This window comes from Kogia breviceps, chromosome 3 (assembly GCF_026419965.1).
Source record: "Kogia breviceps isolate mKogBre1 chromosome 3, mKogBre1 haplotype 1, whole genome shotgun sequence".
Lineage (NCBI taxonomy): Eukaryota > Metazoa > Chordata > Mammalia > Artiodactyla > Physeteridae > Kogia > Kogia breviceps.
This window is the reverse complement of record NC_081312.1, coordinates 148,903,994-148,920,630: the sequence shown is the minus strand read 5'-3', so window position 1 is coordinate 148,920,630 and position 16,637 is coordinate 148,903,994. Positions and strand designations below refer to the sequence as shown.

General features: G+C 42.0%; 1 protein-coding gene across 1 annotated transcript in view; it reads right to left on the bottom strand.

Moving 5' to 3' along the window:
- Nucleotides 1-1,365: 1,365 nt before the first annotated feature.
- The window catches only part of LEO1 (LEO1 homolog, Paf1/RNA polymerase II complex component), a 47,828-nt gene continuing 32,556 nt past the window's right edge, over nucleotides 1,366-16,637 (bottom strand). Inside the window, exons 8-12 of the mRNA XM_059056256.2 lie at nucleotides 16,217-16,351; nucleotides 14,982-15,117; nucleotides 13,529-13,715; nucleotides 10,455-10,552; nucleotides 1,366-1,577 (exon numbers count right to left, since the gene is read on the bottom strand). Of these exons, the coding sequence (XP_058912239.1) occupies nucleotides 1,473-1,577; nucleotides 10,455-10,552; nucleotides 13,529-13,715; nucleotides 14,982-15,117; nucleotides 16,217-16,351 (661 nt within the window). The 3' untranslated portion in view covers nucleotides 1,366-1,472. The remainder of the gene's footprint in view (nucleotides 1,578-10,454; nucleotides 10,553-13,528; nucleotides 13,716-14,981; nucleotides 15,118-16,216; nucleotides 16,352-16,637) is intronic.

Sequence of the window (16,637 nt, the reverse complement as noted above, 5' to 3'; positions counted from 1 at the left end):
AAGAGACACAGTGGTAAGTTAGGACCTTATTCTCTTTCAATGTCACTTCTCTATAACCAGGCTTCAGGGTAAGCCTCCCACAAGCCACCTCTCCTAGACTGTATTAACAGCCCTAGTCCGTTCATAAGGAAAAGATTAGGCTGTGTAGAAGAGCACTGCAGAAAAGACAAATACATATCTTAAATATGGAATTCAAATATATCTGCTAATTCTTTACCATTTCTACCATTGAGAGGAGTCAAATTTCCCTCCCTTTGAATATGAGCTCACATCAGTGATTCACTTCTATTGAACAGAATGTGGTGGATTTTGAAAAAAAGATAATACAGCTCTCTTGGGGTGCTCACCATTGGAACCCAGCCACCATGCTGTGAGAAAGCAGGGCCACAACTAGGATGCAACACGTGAGATACTCACTTTGGTGAAAAATATTAGTGGTGCCAGAATCTCAGTGATCAAGATAAATAATACTCCAATACATTTTAAACTCCATGCAAAAAACTCCCATAAACAAAACATCAAAATTTCAAATAAAGAGACAATCCATCCAGTTCTATACTTGTGCCACTCTTCTCACTTGCCTTACCCTAATCCCAGCCCTGTTAGATCATCTTTATTTGAATTTTTGACATTTTGTTCATCATATTTTTACATTAATTTTAATTTTTTTAATGTTGTATTCCAGTATTATTAAACTTGATTACTGTAGTGGGCTGAATAGGGACCCTTCAAAATTCATATCTACCCAGAACCTCAGAATGTGACTTTATTTGGCAATAGGATCTTTGCAGATATAATTAGTTAAGATGAGGTCACACTGGATTAGGGTTGACCCTAAACCCATTGATGGGTGTCCTGAAAGGAGAGTGGGAGCTGGAGACACAGAGCAGAGACACAGAGCAGACACACAGGGAAACAAGCCATGTGAAGACAGAGGCAGAGATTGGAGTTATGCTGCTACGAGCCAAGGATTACTGGGATCCTCCAGAAGTTAGGACAATGCAGGGAAGGATTCTTCCCTTTAGAGGGAGCACAGCTCTGCCGACACCTTTATTTAGGATTTATAGGCTTCAGAACTTTGAGACAATGTGTTTCTGTGGTATTAAGTCACCCAGTTTGTGGTACTTTGCAGACCTAGCAAATGAATATAATTACGGAGGCTTTTTTGTGCCCCTTTTAAAACTCTGCACCCCAAAAGAATGCCTCACTTGCTTCACCTGGCCCTTGCCAGGCTTCTTTGTGGGGCCTGGGAGAAATTCACTAAAACCTAAGAATTAGTGTAAAGTATTAACAAAATCAGCCTGCTTTGGGAAGGGTCAATTTCTTGAATAGAGACCTGCTTTTAAAATTTTATTACAATTAAAATTACTCAAAAGCAAATCAATTTATTTCAGTCAAAATAACTCATGTTTACATCATATTTATAAAATAAACTGTACAATAAAATACATAAAGTTTCCACATTTCCTACTTCAATCATCATCTTCTTCCTCTTCATCACTGATTACATACTTCTTGTGCTTTTTATTTGCTTTATCGTCATCTTCTGCTTTTCTCTTTCCAGAAGGCTCACCTTCCTAAACAGATAAAAATCTTAAAAATCTCAAAGTTCATAGAGAATATTTCTAGAAAGGTTTATCAAAAGTAGCTCTGAGCTGAATAAACCTCTGAAAATCCCAAAATAACATAACTTTTAATTAGAACATTTACCAGCTGAATAAAACCAGTGGTTAAGGTCATGGTCAGTTTCCAAATCTACAAGTACTAGAGGCATTCAAAATGACTATGGAGTAATAACAAAACTAACCCTAAAACCCAATTTCAGGCCCATGAGGGTGAGCTAAGCAATTGCTACCCAGTCTCACAGGGGGGAAGAAGCTGCTGTACATGGAGAAGAGCTGCAGGAAAGTGGAAACAGGCTTTGCCCTGGGAAGAGTTAGGGCTCTCCCAAAGAAGTCAGCCTATATAACTGCTTGTTCTGCTGACTATTTTGACCATAATTAGGTATTTACTTAAACTTTTTCTCCACTTGCTGAGGATTTCACTTCTTCGTTATCTAAAAAGCATTCTAAAGACTATCAATTTTTAAAAATAACCATTTCTTGTTTCGGATGTACTAAAAACTCACATAATAAAATTTTTTAATATTTGAAAAAAATTTTCAAGAAATTAAAGGCCTGCATACACAAGTTTCCACTGCTTAAAGTCACACTGTATAATGTTCTAATAGAAACAAAAAATTGGAGAAGTTTTCTAAAAACACTTTTTACAGATAGAATTTGAACAGATCAACATTAAATAATATCAAAAATTGATTAAAATGAAATAATACTAAATATGATACTCCAGAATTGCCTTAATAAGACTCCTCACCAAAAATAAAACAGGGTGAACAAAGTTGAAAGGTTGAAGTTGGGGAAGGCCAAGCATCTTACTACCCCGTCCAGAGAATGCTTCTGGATGTAGCATACAAGCTGGCATAGCCACTTTTTCTGATGCCTGGCCCTCTGAGGAGAAGATATCAATACTATCTCACACTTGTTTCCTCCCTTATTATCCCAAATGCATCCCCACAGACCTGAAGTCATAGGAGAATTCAAACGGGTAAGTTATGAATCCACAGGAAGAGATCCAGAAGTCCTCCTGCACTTACTTCCCAGCTGGCAGCAATAAAGTTACCCCAACAGCAAGCCTGGAGGATGGATCCTGCCCCCAGGCTGTGACAAGCCTCCTTTCTTCTTCCCAGCCTTGAGCAAACCTAGACACTTCTCTCCCAACCCCACACTGGCAAAGGCAAGAAGCACATTCACTACTACCACCACTTTTCATTTATTTTCAGCTGATGAATCTTATCTTAAACTCTTTACATGCCAGCCTGGTTTGCGGCAACCTTTCCCAAGTAAACTTCAGTGTGTATGGTTCTCTTCAGTTCTAAAGTTCTTTAATGGGTTTAAATTTGAGTGAATAAAAGAATAACAGGCATGGTACGTCTAAAAGGTAGTAGAGCCTGTCCTAAATGAACCTAGACAGGGCCAAGCAGCTGGGAAGTCAGGAGCCAGGTCAAAGCTCTCCCAAAGAAGTCTAATCAGCACCGGTTCTAATCCACTGTCTCGGGTAAGACGCTCTGGAATTCTGCTTTAAAAATCCTTCCAGGACCGAATTCCCCAGTGGCTACAGATAAGCACAGTAAAGCCCAGCAAAGGCATGCAGGCCTGCTACTCCCAGGACTTAGAAAGTTGAGTGGCAACCTTCAGGAGACCTCATTTTGTGAAACCAGGGGTGTGGGATTCTGCCTTAGTGAACTTGGCTGGAATAAATCCGTGTGCCATGTAAATGCAACAAATGACAAAAATACTCATATTAGATGAACACAGACTGACAGGAGAAGATGGCGGAAGAGCAGGACACGGAGATCACCTTCCTCCCCACAGATACATCAGAAATACATCTACACGTGGAACTGCTCCTATAGAACACCCACTGAACGCTGGCAGAAGACCTCAGACTTCCCAAAAGGCAAGAAACTCCCCACGTACCTGGGTAGGGAAAAAGAAAAAAGAGAGACAAAAGAATAGGGACGGGACCTGCACCAGTGGGAAGGAGCCGTGAAGAAGGAAAGGTTTCCTTCCACACACTAGGAGCCCCTTCATGGGCGGAGACTGCGGGTGGCGGAGGGGGGAAGCTTCGGAGCCACAGAGAAGAGCCCAGTAACAGGGTGCGGAGGGCAAAGCGGAGAGATTCCCGCGCAGAGGATTGGCGCCGACCAGCACTCAACAGCCCGAGAGGCTCGTCTGCTCACCCGCCGGTGGGGGCGGAGGCCGGGAGCTGAAGGTCGGGCTTCGGTTGGATCCCAGGGAGAGGACTGGGATTGGCTGCGTGAACACAGCCTGAAGGGGTTAGTGTGCCACGGCTAGCCGGGAGGGAGTCCGGGAAAAGTCTGGACCTGCCGAAGAGACAAGAGACTTTTTCTTCCCTCTGTTTCCTGGTGCGCAAGAAGAGGGGATTAAGAGCGCTGCTTAAGGAGCTCCAGAGATGGCGCGAGCCGCGGCTATCAGCGCGGACCCCGGAGACCGGCATGAGACGCTAAGGCCGCTGCTACAGCTACTAAGAAGCCTGTGTGCAAGCACAAGTCACTCTCTACACCGCCCCTCCCAGGAGCCTGTGCAGCCTGCCACTGCCAGGGTCCCGTGTTCCAGGGACAACTTCCCCGGGAGAACGCAAGGCGCGCCTCAGGCTGGTGCAACGTCACGCCGGCCTCTGCCGCTCGCAGGCTCGCCCCACATCCGTACCCCTCCCTCCCCTCGGCCTGAGTGAGCCAGAGCCCCCGAATCAGCTGCTCCTTTAACCCCCTCCTGTCTGAGTGAAGAGCAGACGCCCTCAGGTGACCTACACGCAAAGGCGGGGCCAAATCCAAAGCTGAACCCCGGGAGCTGTGCAAACAAAGAAGAGAAAGGGAAATCTCTCCCAGCAGCCTCAGGAGCAGCGGATTAAAGCTCCACAATCAACTTGATGTACCCTGCATCTATGGAATACCTGAATAGGCAACGAATCATCCCAAATTGAGGAGGTAGACTTTGGGAGCAAGACTATTTTTTTCCCCTTTTCCTCTTTTTGTGAGTGTGTATGTGTATGCTTCTGTGTGAGATTTTGTCTGTATAGATTTGCTTTCACCATTTGTCCTAGGGTTCGGTCCGTCCGTTCTTTTTTATTTTTTTACTTTAAAAATTTTTTTCTTAATAATTATTTTTTAATATTAATAACTTTATTTTATCTTACTTTATTTTATCCTCTTTCTTTCTTTCTTTCTTCCTATATTTTCTCCCTTTTATTCTGAGCCATGTGGATTAAAGGCTCTTGGTGCTCCAGCCAGGCGTCAGTGCTGTGCCTCTGAGGTGGGAGAGCCAACTTCAGGACACTGGTCCACAAGAGACCTCCCAGCTCCACGTAATATCAAACGGCAAAAATCTCCCAGAGATCTCCATCTCAACGCCAAGACCCAGCTCCACTCAACGACCAGCAAGCTACAGTGCTGGACACCCTATGCCAAACAACTAGCAAGACAGGAACACAGCCCCATCCATTAGCAGAGAGGCTGCCTAAAATCATAATAAGGCCACAGACACCCCAAAACACACCACCAGACGTGGACCTGCCCACCAGAAAGAAAAGATCCAGCCTCATCCACCAGAACACAGGCACTAGTCCCCTCCACCAGGAAACCTACACAACCCACTGAACCAACCTTAGCCACTGGGGACAGACACCAAAAACAACAGGAACTGTGAATCTGCAGCCTGTGAAAAGGAGACCCCAAACACAGTAAGATAAGCAAAATGAAAAGACAGAAAAACACACAGCAGATGAAGGAGCAAGGTAAAAACCCACCAGACCTAACAAATGAAGAGGAAATAGGCAGTCTATCTGAAAAAGAATTCAGAATAATGATAGTAAAGATGATCCAAAATCTCGGAAATAGAATACAGAAAATGCAAGAAACATTTAACAAGACCTAGAAGAACTAAGGAGGAAACAAGCAATGATGAACAACACAATAAATGAAATTTAAAATACTCTAGAAGGGATCAAGAGCAGAATAACTGAGGCAGAAGAACGGATAGGTGACCTGGAAGATAAAATAGTGGAAATAACTACTGCAGAGCAGAATAAAGAAAAAAGAATGAAAAGAACTGAGGACAGTCTCAGAGACCTCTGAGATGAACACAAAGCTTCCTAATATAGCCATGAATGCAGGTCCCTAAAGACACAGGAACAGGCAGCCCACAGTTATGGAGGAGTTGTCTTCCAACAATTTATTTTTTAGACTAATTGTAAAACTCACATTAGAAACCATCTCTCAGAGTTTATTTAACCCAAGATATACCTAGGAATATATACAAATAAGGGTGTCTTAAAGTTTAAGTGACCAACACCAAGAGTGTCAAGGCTTCCAGGGAAACACATTCAGAATCCCAACCACACTGGAGGGGAAGCTGGGACTACCCTAGTTCCAAGTTGCTGATGGCTCCATAAACAGAAGGGCCTCTAACAGGTAAGGCAGGGCTGACAAGGGGGGAATGGAGGCTCCACGAGGCAGAGTTGGGGAAGGAAAGAGAGACATGGAGAGCAACGAGACCACCAGCACCACATTCTAGGCAGTCCTTGGCAGGTCATCTCTTTCATCCAAGAAAGCTGAGGCCTGGCAGTGATGCCCTTCCTTCCCACTGTCTGCATGTTCCTTTCCACGGCAGTCTTTCCCTTTTCCACAGTTTCTTCTACTACCCATCTTTCCACTTTTGCTGTAATTTAGGTTTTTTAAAGTTTTCACTGCTTACAAAAATAAGGGAAGATAAAAAGTTCTGTTTCTGTCCTTTTTTTGTAACTTAGACCCTGTTGGGGAAGGGAAGCTACTAGCATTCACCCACTTCCATATCTGTTATTTACTATAATACAACTTTACAAAGCAGAGAGCATAAACCCCATAGAACAGATGAGGAAACAGACTTGGAAATGTGAGATGACTTGCTCAAGGCCATACAAGTAGTATAAAATGGTCCAAGATTCAGTAATCCAGTTCATTCTAATCCAGACCCATGCCCTTTCCCCATATGAAGGAATGCTCTGGTGACAATGGTGGTTCTCTGGGGTGGGGACTTAGGGTCTGAAAACTCGCTTTATCTCAGAGGAATAACTAGGCTCATGGCGTGTGGGTAGGGTTTAGTGTGCAAATAAGGAGAGGGGCCTAGATCAGGTCTGACCCCTTTCCTCCTCTCTCCCATTGTGACCCATGCCAGGACTTGAACTGGGGCAATAAGGGGAGGCAGAGGCAGGGGTTGGGAGGTCCAGGCAGAAGTAAAGTCTCTGTTGTCAGGAAAGGGGAAGGGAGGGGTACAGAAAGACTTAACGGCGAGTATTTGGTTGCGAAAGGTAGAGGACAGCTCCTATAACAGACAGCTAGGAGGCATTCATAAGAGACATTTTTAAGTCAGGATGTTACAGGTTTGCAATTGCCCAGACTAGAAGAAGACTATTTGATGGATCACATTTAGAAATCTCATTTCTGAGAATACTAGAAATAAAAAGAAGTCCCATGGCACTTTTCAAGTTTTATTCACAGTTTCTGCTTGCCAAAAAATAAAACGGCATCTGCTTAGATGAGGACTCCTGTTTGCCAACAGTTCAACACACTATAAGTGCATGATTAAGATGTTTCCTATCTAATTTAAAACAAGTATGTTGCAGAATAATTTAACAATTTTTGTCTAGTTATCTTCCATAGCATGCCACTTTCAAGAAAGACTGGGAAATATTAAATGTTGTAATTAACAATAATGCAAGAACAGAATTGTTTCACATGACAAAAGAGCTCACAGAAGCTCACAGTTCACAGGCCAAAATGATAAAAATACATTAAAATCATGAATAACAGGAACACAATGTTCCCACAATATGGCAGAACAATCCTTTGAATAACCCTCCCATTGAAAATTACAATGATGAAAAACTATAAACAAACCAAAGCGATGGCAAGAAAATAAGGTGTAATCAGAGACCAAAAATTTAGCAAAAACAAGAACCCACAGAGATAAGCACAGCACTAAAGCAGTCTTTCTCCTTGAAGACATTTACCAAACTGTGTGAACATGAGCTTAGGTTTCATGCCTTGCAGGGTGCTGAGGACAGGAGACAAAGGCCAAGTGGAGCAGATTAATAGCAGACCCCAAAGGACTGTATCTTTAGTGTTCAGGTGAACTAGAAATAAACCCAGGCCCATTTCTCTGAGGCAGGGGTCAGCAAACCTTTTTGGTAAAGGGCCTGAGAATAAATGTCTTAGGCTTTACAAGACATATGTATGATTTCTGTTGCAACTAATCAGCTCTGTCACTATAGAAGGAAAACATCCATAGACAAATATGTAAATGAATAACCATGGGTGTATTCCTAAAAAACTTTATTTGAAAAAACAGGTGGCAGGCCAGATTAGGTCAGTGGGATGTAATTTGCCAACCCCTGTTCTAAATGCGTGCAAGGATTATTTCTAATCTCTAACATTAGAACTAATTAACAGGGGATTAAAACAGAAAATTAAAAATTTCTAGGAAAATTCATAAACACAAGTCAGAACCCATACTTCCAGTAAAACTAAGAAGACCTTATTCCAAGAATATAATTTAAAGTGGTCCCAAGGTACCTGGCAGAAGCAAATATATACCATCTTTGGAGGAATCCATCAATCTAGGCCACAAAAATTCCCATTGATCTGAGCTAAGTAAAGCAATCATTTAATTGCAGAACACATGGAGAAATAAGTCATCATGAAAAAGAGCCAGCAGAAGTAACTGGCAGTAAAATCACACATGTAAAGATTTTAGACATTGGAATTATCAGACATAAAAGACCATACATGTAGGTTTAAAATATTTAAAGACATTAAAAGGAGAAACTGAAAAATATAATTTAGGAGCAGAATTTTAAAAAATGACCAATTAGAAAAAGAAATTAAACCTCTAGAGATAAAAAACTAAAACAAAGTAAAAATTCAATGCAAGAGATTAACAATGTATTAGACAGCTAAAGAAAGCACTGAACTAGAAGGATCTGAAGAACTGTCCTAGAATGCAGAGATAAAGACATGGAAAATATGAAAGACAGATTGAGGATCTGTCATGGAGGATAAAGTAAGAAGGAATAACATGCATCTAATCAGAGTTTCATGAAGAAAGGAGAGACAGAATGGTACAGAAGTAATATCTGAAGAATTAATGGCTGAGAAATTTTCAGAACTGATGAAAGATACCAATCTACAGATTCAGAAAAACTAACAAATCCCAGTCAGGAAAATAAAAAGAAACACAAAGTAAGATACCATAGCAAAATTCAAGAATAGCAAAGATAAAAATAATCTAAAAAGACTTAAATAGGGACTTCTCTGGTGGTGCAGTGGGGTTAAGAATCTGCTTGCCAATGCAGGGGACACAAGTTCGAGCCCTGGCCCGGGAAGATCCCACATGCCACGGAGCAACTAAGCCCTTGTGCCACACCTACTGAGCCTGCGCTCTAAAGCCCGTGAACCACAACTACTGAAGCCAGCACACCTAGAGCCCGTGCTCCACAACAAGCGAAGCGACCACAATAAGCCCACACACCCCAATGAAAAGCAGACCCTGCTCACCACAAGTAGAGAAAGCCCGCGCACAGCAACAAAGACCCAACGCAGCCAAAAATTAATTAATTAAAAAAATAAATAAATAAAAAGACTTAAATAAGTAGGCCATGGGGATGTGATGTACAGCATAGTGACTACAGTTAATAATACTGTATTGTGGCCTTACCTGGTGGTACAGGGGTTAAGAATCCGCCTGCCAGTGCAGGGGACACAGGTTCGAGCCCTGGTTTGGGAAGATCCCACATGCCACAGAGCAACTAAGCCCATGTGCCACAACTACGGAGCCTGCGTTCTAGAGCCTGCAAGCCACAACTACTGAGCCCGCATGCCACAACTACTGAAGCCCGTGTGCCTAGAGCCTGTGCTCCACAACAAGAGAAGCCACCACAATGAGAAGCCCACGCACTGCAACAAAGAGTAGCCCCCACTCGCCACAACTAGAGAAGGCCCATGTGCAGCAACAAAGACCCAACGCAGCCAAAAATAAATAAATACTGTAATGTACAATTTAAAGTTGCTAACAGCACAGATCTTAAAAGTTCCATCACAAGAAAAAAACATATAACTAAACATATAACTATTGTGGTGTGATCATTTTGCAATATATACATATATCAATCAAATCTTTATGTTGTATACCTGAAACTAATATAATGTTATATAATGTTACATGTCAATTATATTTTGAAAAAAGACTTAAAATTTCTCAGCACCTGTACTCTTATAATTTGAAAAGGATACTGTCAAAAACGTAAAATTCCTTTGAAAATTTATTATTTCAATAATAGATGGAAATTTATTTTCTTGAATTACTCAATACTATTTCAAATATGAGTTCATCTAAATAAAAAGAAAACAGATTTTTCTACCATAAGATTTCTGTAATTTAAAAGATATATTGAAAATAAACAAAAAGAGAAAAAGAAAGAAGAGATACATGCTCTGATGTACCCACACTAATGATTTCTAGTTCTCTAGTCGAGCCTTGGTATCTCAGGGCCATGTGTCTTCTCCCAGGCCTTTCCATCTACCTGGCATGCCCACCCTGGCTGGTTTGCCCTGCACACCTAGCATTCTTCCTTCAACACCCAACAAGAGGTCTCCTTCTCTGAGCAGAGGTATCAGACCCTCCTCTGGGCCACCCCTAGTCCTGTTACTGGATTTATCTCTCTGAGCTTCAGTGAAGTGTGTAGACATCTATCTGTGCTCCTGGGCTGTGAGCTCCTCTTCATTCCAGGAATTGACTTGTAGGTACAGGGTAAACCTCTAGAATTGAATAAATTTGGTTTACCTCATCACTGGTGAGTTTCTTTGCTTTGAGTAATCTTTGAGCCTTATCTTCTTCTGATCCCTCATCACTGTCTGATGAATAGATTCTGGCTCGTTCCTCTGAAAGCAAAGGTAGAAGATTTGTGAGTGACTTTCAAAGACAATGATCCATTCATTCCCGGATTCTTCTTCTGATGAATATCTTTAGTTCCTTTGTACATTTTTTCCAGAGGAAAAAAATAATTAATTTTTTTTTAAACTTAAAGGTAAATGTGAGCTTCCCTGGTGGTGCAGTGGTTAGGAATCTGCCTGCCGGTGCAGGGGATGCGGGTTCGAGCCCTGGTCCAGGAAGATCCCACATGCCACGGAGCAGCGGAGCCCGTGCACCACAACTACTGAGACTGCACTCTAGAGCTGAGAGCCACGACTACTGAGCCTGCGTGCCACAACTACTGAAGCCCACACACCTAGAGCCCGTGCTCCACAACAAGAGAGGCCACCACAATGAGAAGCCCACGCACCGCAACGAAGCGTAGCCCCCACTTGCCGCAACTAGAGAAAGCCCACGCACAGCAAGACCCAATGCAGCCAAAGATAAATGAATAAAAATAAACTTATTTTTTTAAAAAAAGGTAAATGTAAGTTTAGATATGTTGAAATGAAGCACTTATCCTCTCAAATACAAGAATGGTTTATCTGACTTTTTTTTTTGGTATCTGACCACTTTTAAATATTAAAAAGGCTTGTGCAAGCTGATTAAAGAGACAGACACCACTATTTCCAAATAAGTTTTTAAAGTCTGAGTCATTCTTTTATCAGGGTAACAGTTAATTCCAAAAGAAGCTTTAAAGATAAAAGCAAGAGATGGTTTCCTGGTCCTGTAAAGACAGTTTGTTGCCAAGTGGACATTTCAAAGGGAGATGGAGATGAATAACAGCCTGTGCTGATGACCCAGCCCAGGTGAAACGCAGGTAGAATAAGAACAGCTGATGTTAGACCAACCCCCTCACCTCAGAATCCAATGCTCTCCCCTTCTCCCCGCTCCCTGCCTATCTGACTGTTGGACAGAACTGATTGCTAATGAACTTCTCCATTCGGTTTTTAATCACTGGGAAACTGAATATTATATAATCTCCCCTAAAAAATCCTCAATTTTTTGGTTTTTATTTAGTGTATATGTGATTTATTTCCACAGTTAATCTTTTCTGTGGGAAATCTGCACTAACAAAAAAATAAAAATAAAAGGTCTCTGTACTATAGTCCCAAAATAAATAAAATGCAGTTGTTGTGAAAAAAGGAGAAGGGAGTTTCACAGGATGGTCAGAGAAAGGGAAAATTGGGTGTTCTTATAATTTATCACTGTAACAGGACAAAACCAGGAACATGGTCACCCAGGGTATACCTTACACTGTACAGTGATTCCCAAATCTCTATCAAAGCTAACCTGGGGGGGATTAGATCCTCATTTTACACATGGGGAACTCGGTATTCAGAGACATGGAGTCACTTGCCCGAAGCCGATGAGTGGTAAGAACAATGACAATAGTTTTGGGTAACATTTATTTAGTACTTGTTATATGCCAAGGGCTGGATGAAGTATTTTATATGTATTATGTCATTTGATTCTCAAAACAACCTCATCATGGTATAAATACTATTACCAATAGGTTGTTCTTTTCTTGATAAGGTTAGCAGAAAAGAGGTACGGTAACTTTCCAAAAGTCATCCAACTAAAAAGTAAGAGAGTTGGGAATTCCCTGGTGGTCCAGTGGTTAGAACTTCATGCTTTCACTGCTGAGGCTGTGGGTTTGATCCCTGGTTGGGGAACTAAGATCCTGCAAGTCGTGTAGTGCGGCCAAAAACAAAACAAAACAAAAAGTGGCAGAGCTGAGTCCAGCCCAGGTCTTCCATCTTCAGGTTCAGTTTGCTTTTTTAAGCATGACATCTTGCTGCAGGCTGTGGGGAAACTTCTGGAGACAGACACGTCAGAAGTCAGATCGCCTTGGTTCAAGAACTGTCCACGTACCAACTATGTGTCTTTGGGCAAGCCACTCAACCTAACCTCTCGAAGTCTCCATTTCCTCAGTAAGAACAAGACAAAAATGGACCTTGAGGCATTATGCTAAGTGAAATAAGTCACACAGAGAAAGACAAACACTGCGTGATCTCACTTTTATGTGGGATTTTTAAAAAAGGAAAACAAAAAACCAAGCTCATAGATACAGAAAACAGATTAGTAGTTGCCTGAGGTGTGGTGTGGAGGGTGGAGGAAAGAGTGAAGGGAGTCAAACGGTAGGAGCTCCAGTTAGAAGATAAATCAGTCATGGGCATGTAATGTACAGTGTGGTGATTAAAGTTAATAACACTGTACTGCATATTTAAAAGTTGCTGAGAGTGCAGATCTTAAAAGTTCCCATCACAAGGAAAAAAATTCCGTAACTATCTTTGGTGGCAGAAGTTAACTAGACTTATTATGGTGATCATTTCACAATATATACAAATACCGAATCATTAGGTTGTACACCTGAAACTAATATAATTAGTTCAGTAATCAATTTTTTTAAAAAAGAACAAGACAACAGTAGTAACTGGGTCTTAACACTGTTATGAGGAACCAGTAGGGTGCATGTTTGAGTATTTGTCTGGGATTCAGTATGTGCTGAATAAATGTTAACCATCATAAATTATTGGTACTTGTGAAAGAAGGGAATATGCAATGGAGAACTTTGAAAGAAAACACATACATTCGCTGAAAAACTGAACTTCCTGATTCTTAAAAACTGAACTTCTTGATTCTTAACTAGTAATTTAAAAAGTTGAGAGAAGTTCCAAATATAATCGGCAGACTTTCAAATCAGAAAGCAGAAGCTCAAGGGATGAGTCTGAAAGCGAGAGAGCACAGGCAGCTTCTGCCCTTCCAGGCTGACCTGAAAGGATTCCACAATGACTCTTTAGCTCTTTAGACCTCAAAATGTCTCACTCATTAACACTGGTTCCTTAAAAATAAAATGTCCAGTGAGCATTCAGAGTATGCTCAATGCAAAGATAAATTCCTGGACCCTGACATGATGACATTTAATTTCTGCCCAAACTCACCTCGAATGCCCCCTTTGTATCGGTTTTTAATGGCAGCCAAGCTGATGGACTCCTCACCTTCCTCCTCCTCATCATATCGATCAGGTTCTAGGTAGCTAGCGCTCAGCCCCCGCTGGTGCTGTTTCTCTCTCATGCGGCGCTGCTGAGATTCCCTACGAATAGAAGCCCTCAAACGTTCTTCTTCTTTCTGTAAAGAAGCAAATAAATTACTGAACTTTAAAACAAAAAATGAACTCACTTAGTGCCCCCTTGAAACTACTTTACTGTAAAGAACACGTAAATGTCTCGCCCAGGATAACACCAGTTCCTATGTCCTCAGGGTACAGTTCTCTCCATTCTACACCTCTGTTCCCACACATGGTCATCATCTTGTTCAGTTCGAAGGCGTGAAGACAACACAGGGTGAAGAGGCAAAGGCTCCCTCCCTCACACCAACCTCCCCATCAGAACTGGCACCGGCACAGCCTTGGGAGATGCAGCGTCCCCTGTGCTGCCAGGCAGAGCCCCGAGTGTGGCGACCAGCCTCAGGAACCTCGTTCATGTCCAGTGGTTGCCTGAGGGAGGTGGGTTCTCTTCACCCCTGAGACAGACACCTGACTTGCCCAGGCTCCACCAAACTACCATGGTGCCCACGTATTCCAGTCTGGGGCCCTCAAGCCAGAGAGCTCCCCACAGCTCCTGATGGCAGGATGGGGAGGTTCTGATGGGGAGGGTCCCCGAGCCCCAAAGCAGAGCCTTCATTCCCTTCCATCTGCCTGGCTTCTACACATTGGGGTTCACTAGGCAGGGCCAGGTTATGAGAAGTCAGGGATATTCTGGCGTTTCTTTGATTCCTCATTTAATTGCTTTATTACTGCATACAACTCTAATTCTGTTGCTGGACATTGTTTCATTAAGTAGTATGTGGTTGTGCTGAGTTTAGAGTAAAAATCACTGTCAGTAGAATAGGGATTAAGAACAAACTAGCTGATTCCTTGTGCATTTCCATGCAAGCTGGGGATGTGAAGGAGGGCTTGGGGCATCTCTCAATGTGGTCCTGGAGTCTTCAGGTTCCTCCAGCTCCCCTACCTTCAGGAGAAAAGGGGGGAAACTTCTTGTCTATTGATATTCTACCTAGACCAAATCTCTCGAGCATTTCCACTGATTTTTGACATGGACTCTAAACCAGACATACATGATTTAATCATCCTTGAAATTATCTGTGAAAGTTCAGATTCTTTCAGTCATCTGTTTGCCAAACTCTCAGGACCTCATGGGAGAGAACCCAAGCCAGGGTTTGTTTTAGGACTATCACCATATTAACCATTTGCCAAATGCTTAGGAAATGAAACCAGCTCCGTGTTCATGCCAGCTAGAAGGATAAATAGTGGGTCAATAAGAGATGATGAACAACATTTTAGGAAATGCTATTCTTAATATTCCAAAATTCCAGGATAAAGCTCAGCCAACGTACCTTAATCATCTCTGTGCGCTGGCATTCAGGATCACGACCAGCCATTGGTAAGATTCTAATCTTCTGTGTCTTTGAACATCTATCTGCAAGTGACAGGGTCATCTTTCTATGTGTGGCACTGTCTGTAGAGTGAGGTCTGCAGGAAATGAACAAAAATACTTCATTGTTTAGTAAATACATTTGTGAGCCAGTCATATCAACATCAGAGGAGGCCAGTGACCATTTCCTATTCCCTAGAAAAGAATAGGCAGGGACACAAGACAATATACTAGATGGGGATTCTGAACTTTCTTCATTCTGTAGCTTACTAAAACATTCTTATCTCACAAGTAAAGTGAAATATGGAAAGCTGGAGTAAAAAAGGTTTGCACAGCACAATTACCCTCTAGAAGCAGTAAATGGATGGGCTTAAGCAGCATTTACTGAATGCTAAGGGCCAAGCACTGTACTTTTGTGTTTTACATATTACATGACTTCATTGTCACAGCTCCTCTATGACATAATTATTACATTTTATATATTAGGAAACTGAGGCAAGAAAAGGTTGAGAAAGTTACAAAAGGTCATGCAAGTGGAAATGGGACTCAGATACAGGTCTATCTGATTCCAAAGCCTATAATCTTGACCATTACAGTTTTCAAAACTGTTAAGTCATAACCAAGAATATTGTGCCCTCTCCAAAGATAAGAATTACCCAAGCAGGATGGTCTGCTGAGAATCAAGAAAAGAAAAACAGGAATGTTTCACTGTAGTGCCTACGCTGCCTAGACAAGGGGGATGCTCTCGCCAGCTGACCTGAGTATCCTGGGCTGCTTGGGGGACACATCCTTGGAGAGGTAATGGATGCAGCAGCCTAAAGAACAAGATGACCTCAGCCTTCACACCCACCAGCTCACTGCCTTTCCTCTGATCGCATGCACACTAACAACCTCTAATTATCGCACTGACCTGCAAGTATTCTTAGGCCTCCTGGAAGTTATAGTAATTACTGGAATTAATAAACTGACATTCTGGTTTACATAACAGTCCCTTGGAAGTTTAGTTAGCGTGACCTGGTTCCCTGTGAAACAGCAACTTGACAATATCACCTTTGAACCTTCAGAGCTGAGAAACAGATCTTGGTCTTTGGGGAACTATACTGCAAGGTTATGCCAATCAGGAGTCAGGCACTTTGAACACCACCTATATTTCACTGCTTTTATTGTAACAAATAGTACGTTGATGAGAGTAATTACCTGAATGTGAGTTTGGTTTTAAAGACGGCTTGTCCCTGTAGACCGGTACCTTGTCTTATAAAAAGGTGGTTGTGATCGCCCTGCAGTGGAGCCTTGTAAACATCAAACACCTCATTGCCTAAATGCAGGGACATGCTGAAAAGAAGGAACACTTCACATGTAGGTCAGAAAGCTTTCACTCTACCATTTTACTTCACTTAAAATGTGATTCAGCTGCTGCTTTCTCTCCTTACACAGAATTCAAAAGGAAGAATAAAGAAGGCATGATGTGGAAAACGACCTACACAGAAGTAAAACACTCTGTATGTTTATGCTTAGAAGTAAAACATGCTGTGATATTCACTCAGCCTCTACCGCCTTCCCAGTGAAGGGCAGTTTTACTAAAGCGTCAAGTTGTAAGGAGGGAGGGAAGTTGGTCTAA